Source organism: Phodopus roborovskii, unplaced genomic scaffold, assembly GCF_943737965.1.
Source record: "Phodopus roborovskii unplaced genomic scaffold, PHOROB, whole genome shotgun sequence".
Taxonomy (NCBI): Eukaryota; Metazoa; Chordata; class Mammalia; order Rodentia; family Cricetidae; genus Phodopus; species Phodopus roborovskii.
The window spans coordinates 615,955-625,513 of NW_026126603.1; the positions used below are offsets into that span (position 1 = coordinate 615,955).

The 9,559-nt window shown below is 42.5% G+C and overlaps 1 protein-coding gene across 1 annotated transcript; it reads left to right on the forward strand.

The window, feature by feature from the left end:
* The first annotated feature begins 760 nt into the window (after nt 1-760).
* C1ql3 (complement C1q like 3) lies at nt 761-7,762 on the forward strand. Its single transcript, XM_051205866.1, has 2 exons — nt 761-1,872; nt 7,413-7,762. The coding sequence occupies exons 1-2, from the start codon at nt 1,285-1,287 to the stop codon at nt 7,590-7,592; spliced, it is 768 nt and encodes a 255-aa protein (XP_051061823.1). The 5' UTR covers nt 761-1,284; the 3' UTR covers nt 7,593-7,762.
* The last annotated feature ends 1,797 nt before the right edge of the window (nt 7,763-9,559 follow it).

Genomic DNA, 9,559 nt, shown 5'->3' on the forward strand with positions numbered 1-9,559 from the left:
AAATTGGAAAGGGCCCTCCTTATGTTAAAAATGGCATTTTGAAAAACACCTGAAGCACTAATTGTGGATGAGCCAGGAGAGAAATATTGTCACCAAAGCTCCCCCCTTTCAACCTTCACTTCAACCTCCAACAAGGGCTGCTGGCTCTGGGGACATAGATTTAGGTGTGACCCTTGAGTCCTGGAGCTGTTGCACAGCTGTGTCCCTCCCCTAGTATGTCCAGCTAGGGAGCTGCCATCGCCTGGGTTAGACAAGGGAGTATTCAGGATTTCATCGTTCATCCCTTGCAGAGAGGGAAAAAAAAGAGAGAGAGGCCGAAAAAAAAAAAAATCCCACATTGTCAGAGTAATGCCAAACTCTGTGTGAGTGGGATGAGCAGAGCAGATGCTGCAGAGAGATGCCAAAGCGGCTCCCCTTCCTCTGTGCCTTGGGTTCCTATAAATTGCTCCGGCGCGCGTTTGTCAGCCTCCTCTTCTCCTGGCAGGTGGTACCCAGGCAGAATTCTGCGTTCAGCCTCTCTAGCTCCGCTCGGCTCTCGCCGCTGCTGGCTAGCTCCAATCTCCAGCTCTGAGCCTTTCTGAGCCACTGATCCTGCGAACCACCGCCTTTCAGCGCATCTCGGGGGCACCCGACCAGAGCTCCCTTAGCCCACTAGGGGCTTTGGGGGTGCGCTTCTATTAGAGTTGTGGTGGTTGCAAAAGAGGAAGAAAAAAAGGAAGGAAGAAAAGGGGCAAGAGACGATCCCAGCCAGAGAAAGAAAAGAAGCAAGGCCCAGGGAAAAAAAGGCAACTTCAGACGGAAAGTTGGTGCGAACTGGCGCAGTCTGCAAAAAAGGAAAAGTCGATCGCCGGCAGCAGCGGCATAAAAGTGTGAGCTGCCCGAGGCGAGCGCAGGAGGCAGCGGCTGGCTCTGCCCTCCGGGTGGCCGCGCCGGCACCCGCTGCAGCCACAGGTGCGAAGGGGCTGGCTGGAGGCGAGAGGGCGCCCTGAGCACCCCTCCCCCAGCCCCCACCCCCCCAGTCGGGACTTCAGATCAAGTCACTTGGCGCCCTAGCTCCCTCCCCAGCCGCAGCCTCAGCGGGGGGAGCAGGAGCCAGAGAAGAACTACCGGCGCTCACCCGCCCAGGGGAGTTGGGGTTCGAAGGGGGATTGTTTTCGGCTCTGAGGAGGTCCCCGCCCAACCTTCAAAATTTTGTCCAAAAGCAGACAAGAGGATCGGCCCGCGCTGAGCCGGCTCGTGGGCAGCAGGAGGCGCCTAATCGCCGCCGGGGCGCTGGGGGTGGTGATGGTGCTTCTGCTGGTCATCCTCATCCCGGTGCTGGTGAGCTCGGCCGGCACGTCGGCGCACTACGAGATGCTGGGCACCTGCCGCATGGTCTGCGACCCCTACGGGGGCACCAAGGCACCTAGCACCGCCGCCACTCCGGACCGCGGCCTCATGCAGTCCCTCCCCACCTTCATCCAGGGTCCCAAAGGCGAGGCGGGAAGGCCGGGGAAGGCAGGCCCGCGTGGGCCCCCCGGAGAGCCCGGACCACCGGGCCCCGTGGGGCCCCCGGGCGAGAAGGGCGAACCTGGCCGCCAAGGCCTGCCAGGCCCACCTGGGGCGCCTGGCCTGAATGCGGCCGGGGCCATCAGTGCGGCCACCTACAGCACGGTGCCCAAGATCGCCTTCTACGCTGGCCTCAAACGGCAGCATGAAGGCTATGAGGTGCTCAAGTTCGACGACGTGGTCACCAACCTCGGAAACCACTATGATCCCACTACGGGCAAGTTCACCTGTTCCATCCCGGGTATCTACTTCTTCACCTACCACGTTCTGATGCGCGGAGGGGACGGCACCAGCATGTGGGCTGATCTCTGCAAAAACAACCAGGTGAGCGCAAGAAGGCAGTAGGGAGGGCGGGGAGCGAGTGCGGGAAGGTGCAAGCAAGAGGGAGGAGACCCCGGAAATGGGGGTGGGAGGCCGCGGAGGAAGGGCGCGGCAACCCGCTCCCGGGAGCGAGGGCGAGGGGGACTCTGTGACATGCTTGAGTGGTGGGGGTCGTACGCGTAGGAGCCCGGGAAGGGTGAGTCTAGGGTGTCAAATCTGAATTGTGAGCAAGACCCTCGAGGGGTGAGAAACTGGGAATCTGGCCCTGGGACGGCTCGTGTACTAGGGGATTCCTGGAGCAAAATCCTTGGCAGGTGAGATCCTGAGCAGATTAGGGTCCTGTACAGCTTTCCAGAGAGTGTAGAAGGCTTCCGGAGCCCAAAATGGGCGTGTCGGGGCTCCAGACTCCTTCAAGATAGACCAGGACCCTGGCGAGAAAGGAAGGGCCCCCAAGAGTGAGTCTCAGACAGGACCATCCCGGACTTAGACAACACTGCCTAGCGCGCAAAACCGCATAGTCCTCGAGAGGTCGTAGGCAGTGAAACTCCAGCTAGTTTCCAAAGGAGGGACTGCTGGGAAAAGGAAAAGTTGGGTTTAGGCTGTAGAAGTACAGCAGCCTACATCCAAACACCGGAACCCCCGACTTCGCTGTTTGGAGTAGGAAAATACACAAGGAGGTTGTTGGGAAGGTGATAGGTCAGAGTCACCACTCGGGAGCCCCTGGGGCCACACTTGTAGAGGTTTTCTAACCCTAGCCTTCTTGATCACAGATGCCCTGCCTTGGCTGTAAAATATCCTCAGGTGAGCTCCAAACCCGACCAGCTTTTCAGAGCTGGTGGGTGGTGCCACAGAGGTCACTGGTTTGCAGTATGGGCCAGGGATACTTTGCTAGAACCAAGGGCAAGTCAGTGAGAAACCAAAGCATTTTTCATCTTTTAGCCACAGAAGAAAAATACATTTCTACCTAAATATGTAATCGGACTTTGTGCACACTCTGAGTCCTTGGCACCAGGGTGAGGCCTTGATGCTTGTAGCCTGCTCTGCGAACTGAGTTCTGGAGTCCTGAACTTTACTCACTGACAGGAAGAAAGACCCAGCGACCCTGTCACTGCCCTCAAGATGCCTCATTCTGGGCGGTAATTTGGACTTAACAAGGGCTATTGTGCTGCAGGTCTTTGGTTCCCTGGAAATTCCGATTTTAGCTAAAGCCCAATTTTCAATTGAGCACCTTTAGGGCCGTTTTGTTTTTTTTGTTTACCTCAAGACCCAATTTAGTGTCAGAATTTTTTCAAAGGTAAAAGATGATTGTCCTAAATGTATGAGACACATTTTCAAAGTCCCTTGATTCCTCTTTTCTGCAAACCCCTTAAATAACGTTTAAGATACCAGGAACAACAAAAAAAGGAAACATGGCCACCAGGAGGCACTGACTGGGTTGTTCATTATAGTTAATATGTATGCAAATAACACTAAGATAAATAAAAAATGTTCCCTGAACAGCAGGCTAGGTAGTTGCAGGTATGTGGCTACAAAGGGTATGGCTCACTATACCAAAATAGAGGCATTGTGTCTAGCTGACCAAATGGTTTAGGAATGCCACCCCCAACCCTCCAGCTGGCAGCCATGGGATACCTTTTTATTTATACATTGACTCTGTCTGACTCAAAAGATGGATCTGTAAAACACTGGGGAGATATTTTTAGAGCCATCCGTTAAAATATACTAAAATTCCTGTTTTGTCAACAAATATAGAAATAGAAATTTTAAAAATATTTGAAGATCGCAAATGCAGGAAGCCTTAAGAAGCAGCACAATGGAGTTAGTTCAGACGCTGGTGGTTAGAGGCCAGAGCCTGGCATGTACCCTTGAGTTAAAAGAAACCATTCTGTATAGAAATTCTTGAGCATATAGATTCTATGGGGAGCAGGAAAGCAAGTGGGCAAAACACTGGCTGCTTATCCAGTTGCTGCTTCTTCAAAAAGTTGGTAACAGATAATTCAGAAAAATATACATCCTTCTGAGTTCATTGTGGACAGTCTTAGAAAAAGGTTGTTGCAATATTTTGGCTAAGGAATTTTGTCTTTAGAATAAAAGTTTCATAAAGTCTGGCCGCAGGCAGTGCCAAGTGGAAAATCCCCTAAAATCTCTTTTTTTATTATTTATTTTAAATAAATATTTTATCCTAGTTTTTCAATTATAGTCTGTAAGGTTGTTTCTTAGAATGACAGTTCCCTCTCTGAACTGACCTGATTTGTTTTTATAAAAACGGAAACTCAGAGAGCCATGTAAGATTGATATTCTATGGATTAAGTGGATTTTCAGAAGCACAGAGACGAAGCACCAAGGGAAGAATGCAGTCTTTCACTGTGGGAGGGGGCAGTGACTGGGTCATAACCATATGAGGGCCATCTTGTTTATGTTTTGTGTTGAATGTAGGGTCACAGATGGAAACATCTTAGGTCAATAAATTAACCTGATGTACCACTTAACCTTTTGTTTATGGTTCCAAAGGAGTACAATGAAAATGAAATTACCAAAACATCAGCAGCAATTAATTGAATTAGCAAATGTTACTGTAAATATTTTCTATAATGATAATCCCTCAATAATAAGACAATGCTAAAACTATACAGCCTATTATATTCTCAGAAACCTATCACGTCCTATAAAGGACCATGGTTTTCATATTCCCCATGAAACCATTAGCCTACACTTAATTGTATCTATTGTTGAGAGGCCATCACATTGCATATGAAAGGTAAAAAAATGGAGCTTAAATAGCTTTATATAGATACAGGAAGAATTCCTAATGCTTTTATACTTTTAGTTGGAAACCTGAAAACAATAGTTTCTGAGTATAGTTACTATAATGTCATTATCGTAAGCCACCATAATAAAAACTAAATTGCCAGATTAGTCATATAAAATGATTAGAGATAAGCCTTTCACTTACTAAAATTTATTAGTTATGGTAACAGTGGACGTGAACTATATCGGAAAGAGTGGTTTTATATTCATTTGTCAGAAAGAATAATGATGTGCCATGCCAAATTAGTTATCTCTTGAGAAGCAGAAATACATACTAAAGATAAAGCAGAGACCATACAGTTAGCATACTAAGAAAAAGATGTTAAAGAGAATTTAGGAAGAAATAGGTATATCAGGCTGAGAAAGGATGCATTATACTCCCTGACAAAATGCTGAAATAGGTGCACATTTAGGAATCTGAAAATAGCCTTCAGGGAGAACACATTACCTTCCTCAATAGTTTGATGGTTTCAAAGACGAATTGCTGAAGTCAGTGGGATACATATCAGAGCTTGAAATTCCAAGTCCCATTATACTCTTAGAGTGTGATGGGTGACAGGCATACTGACATCATGGACACTGGCAGGTGGTGGGTATTTAATTGAAAAAGTCCTTTAGTGCTGCATAGGTTAAAATATTAGGGAACTGCTTTTTTATTATAAAGTCACCACATTGGCTTTTTCCAACAAAGGAAATAAAACACGCTAAGGATAACCTTCTAGTGTGTGGATTCACACTAATGCATTAGCAGGCTTCTGTGGTAACATTTACTTTGTTTTGAGGCTGTATTCTATAGAATTAAACACCACTGCATATTTTTAAAGGATTACAGTCTCAAAGGATTACAGATCAAAGATTTCAATGGGTCCTGGCTCCTAAAGGTTTCATGTAGAAAACAATGATAATGGACAACATTCATAGAGCATATACTAAATATCCAAAATGTGAAATAAACTGATTCTCATTAGTAATAGCTGAGAAGTACATTACTTTGATGATTAGTAAACATATTGCTTATGTAGATATTTGCTGGTTTGTATTTTAATTTTTCACATCCATTAAAAGTCCATGTGTTCTAAAAGTCAAACTATAATGTTGCTATTCTCGTCGTGTAGTTTTTTTTTTTAATTGGGAATTAATAACTAGATTAAATAAATGAGCTAAAGCCTTTGGCTTCTACAAACTGAAGGTTAATTTCTAGGAAATATTATGAAGTGCAAATGCATTATTATGTAATGGTTAAAATGGATCACCTCACTATGGTGCACACATTTGAGTGTAGGCTTTTCAGTATAATCATGCAGCATATTGGTTTCATTATATTAATGCCAGCTAGCATAGTGATAAGTAATTCTAAAGCCTTTAAGCCCTTCTCTCCTTTTGCTATATGACACTCAGAAAGAAAAAAAATGTTAAAATACTACTCAAATTACTTTGCAAGTTCGGTGGTGTCCAAGTGCCTTCTCCTTTTATGGCATTTCAGCATTAATGTGAGAACATATCTTCCCATGAAAATTTAATTCGAAAGCCCATCAGTTAGATTTTGAAAGACATGCATGGAAATTCTTGACTTATGTCTCATTTCTCTCATTTTGCCAAGTGATAAAACCTAGCATATTATACCCCAAGTCATACATTATTACATAGTGCAGTTTTACAAAAACCACTAAATCACTTGCTATGTTATTCAGGGAAATATCATTATAGTGGAACAGAAACAAGCCACAGAGTAGAAGATGTGTTACTGAAATAAATCACACACAAGCCTGCCTTTTGAAAGATTTTTTTTCCCATGGCAGAATCAAAATATGTCTAAATGAAGCTGAAGGAGAGAGTGTGACAGAATGTCCATATGACACGATATGATAGGCAATTTGACTGTTTGCAAATGTTGATCAACTCTCTAATGAGACTAACGGCAGAACATAATCAGATTATAGTCAGCTCCCATCCTCAAAAACAGACACATTTACAATCACACAGATAGGAAAAGCTATGCAACAATACCTTGCAGACTCCTAGAGAACTGTAATGTCAGGTCACAAATTTAATTCCTTCTAAAACTTTTGGATCTGGTGAGATTAAATTATCTATTTAAAGGTGCATATAACTAAATGACAAAAAGGCACAAAAAATAAAAGGAAATTTGGAAATGTGGGAGATATAAACAAAGATGTTTAAATGAGTTAAGCTCTTCTGAAGAAGCCTGTTTAACAGGGACTTTGTTTGTATTAGGTTTCTAGACATCTAAACCAAAAAACCTTCCCCCTTACCTTCTACATAATAGCAGAGTGGTATTTCCCTGGGTCTTTTTGTCACTTGGGATACCAGTTTTCTAATAATTATGATGAGCCATTGAAGTACACAGTTGGTTGAGATGTTGCTATTTGGCTCAGATTAAAATGCAAAACAATACTGCCATTTCCATTTCAAAAAGTAACTGAAAGTGGAGACTCAAGGAATTAGAAAAAGCTGTAATCGAAGAGGAAATTGGATTGGTACGCTTTATTTGCAAGGAATAGAAAAGATTGCTGCAATGTCCCTTATGAAAGCAACATTTTCTCTTTTCTAGTAACATAGTTGAAGTTTTTACAACAATTCCTTTTAAAGCTATGGGACCAAAGACAACATCATTGTGCTACAGTCTATGCTATGGCTGCAAGTCTCCTATTATGCAAAAGGGGCAACTTGAGGATTCTCTTTTACACACTCTAATTCTTGTCTGTTTCACATAGGTTCGTGCTAGTGCAATTGCCCAAGATGCTGACCAGAATTACGACTATGCCAGTAACAGTGTGGTCCTTCACCTGGAACCAGGAGATGAAGTCTACATTAAATTAGATGGTGGGAAAGCCCATGGAGGAAACAACAACAAATACAGCACATTTTCTGGATTTATTATTTATGCTGATTGATAATGCAGAAACTGAGCTTGCTATTCTGAGTTTGAACGCTGAATTCATATGGCTAACGTCAGTGAATCAAGGATCCCGGGGGATGCCAATCGTAGGGCATCTCGGTTGTGTAATTGTGGGGAGATCAAATGCTACCTGACTCACATCTGTATCACTCAGACACATTATGTAAAAAAAAAAAAAAGTATTTAACGCAAGATAAGCAGATGTGTGATCCACTACCGCCAAAGCAAATACTCCTTATTGTTAGTGTCCATGTGAATGAAGTCCTATATAGACCACAAATTTTTATAGAAAAATCTAAGACAATGAATTATTTCTTCAATATCTATGATACTTTGGTGTACTGTGATCTTGCTGCTTTTATCCATGTGTCAGCTTTGGTTCTTGTGAGTTTCCCTGCTTATTAAGATACTCAGAGTCTATTTGTAGTGTGGGGAGGAGTCATTTTACCCTGCAGGAGAAGGTCTAATTGAAGTAATGCTGCTTGTCCCCAAAGATATTGTTTGCCTTGTATTCTTGTTAACTTTAGAGCTAGACCTGGGAATGATTCAACTTCAAGCCTTAACCTGGAATTTTCTGGATTTGTGGGAATTCCCAAGCCTGTGATCATTTTCACAATTTTTTTTCTTTTCATGTGAATTTTTTTTCTCTCTTTTCTGGTGATAGTCTTAAGAAACTAGAGATTGAAGCTGTATCATATAGGATAACCCTCTAAGTATGGAAAATATGTAATTATGTACGGTATTTATAAAAACCCTGTGTGTTCATTTTGTCAATAGAATACATTTAGAATCACTTGACCAGTCAGAAAAATTTATTCTTTGGTATGAAGTCAGATAGAGGCTTTACCTTCTTTGGAACAAAATGTTGTTCATAATTTAAGGCACGAAGGTTTAATCTGAGCTAATGCATGCATCATCAAGGGGACAGTAAGTAAGGCCTTCAAACAGTTACCACAGATCTGTGGCCTGAGGTTATTTCAAAATTAATCATTTCACATAGAACCAATATAACAACAAAGTGTATATATTTTATATAAATATCTGCCACACACTTATTTATATACATATGTGTTAGATGACATATTATATATACAAGGCTTCAGTCCACTAGGCATAGTGGCTGTATAGCTCAAAAAACTAATTTAAAAGTATATATGTATACACACAGAACCATGCACAAATTATTTGATTTATTTTAGATTGAAATATATTTTAGATGATACAAATATATAGAGTAGCAAAATATAAAAGTGACTTCTCTTTAAGAGTTATCCAGAAAATGAAACCTCAGCAGATTCAAATGCCCCACATCGTACATGTGTGTTAGTTGATCCATGGTCACTGTATTCCATTTGCAATCTATATTTTAATTGCATTCTCTGGCACACCATTAGTAAGGGACTTCAGGAAGCAAGCAGAGTCCTTGGTAATGTTTATGAAACATATACATTTGAGTAATCAATTTTTTCGTTTCTTTCTGGTGAATTGAAGTTGACAGTATAGTGCAAACCCATTCTCTCTAGTTAAAACACACTGCCAAGAGCTATCTCTTTAATCTAAGGGAAAGATCAAAATGCAAGAGAATACATCCTACTAGCACATAACCTCCCCTCTTACAATGGAAAATCTGTTCCCCTTTCAGTTGCCTTTAAACACTCCTTGACAAGTAGATTTCAAAACCAGAGATTTAAAAATCTGCTTGCTTTACTGGTGAAGGACATTTGCATTTTCCCCCTTAAAGGAACGGGCTGTTCCCCTGGCTCATTTCACTTTGGTATTTTTTGTTCTAATACACAGAGAGCTTGATCAGCTATGTTCAACTAAAATAGCTTTAGTTTAGCAAAACTTCAACTTTCCAAGAGTTATGCATGGTGTTCCCATCTAAAGGTGGTATGCACTGTGTTTAAATGCCTTGATCTGAGTAACTGTCATGATTTATATGATAAAAAACACTTAGACCAT

Coding starts and splice junctions, on each gene's coding strand:
- C1ql3 (XM_051205866.1), top strand. CDS start 1,285: ATGGTGCTTCTGCTGGTCATCCTCATCCCGGTGCTGGTGAGCTCGGCC. Junction 1,873..7,412: donor ATCTCTGCAAAAACAACCAG/GTGAGCGCAAGA, acceptor TGTTTCACATAG/GTTCGTGCTAGTGCAATTGC.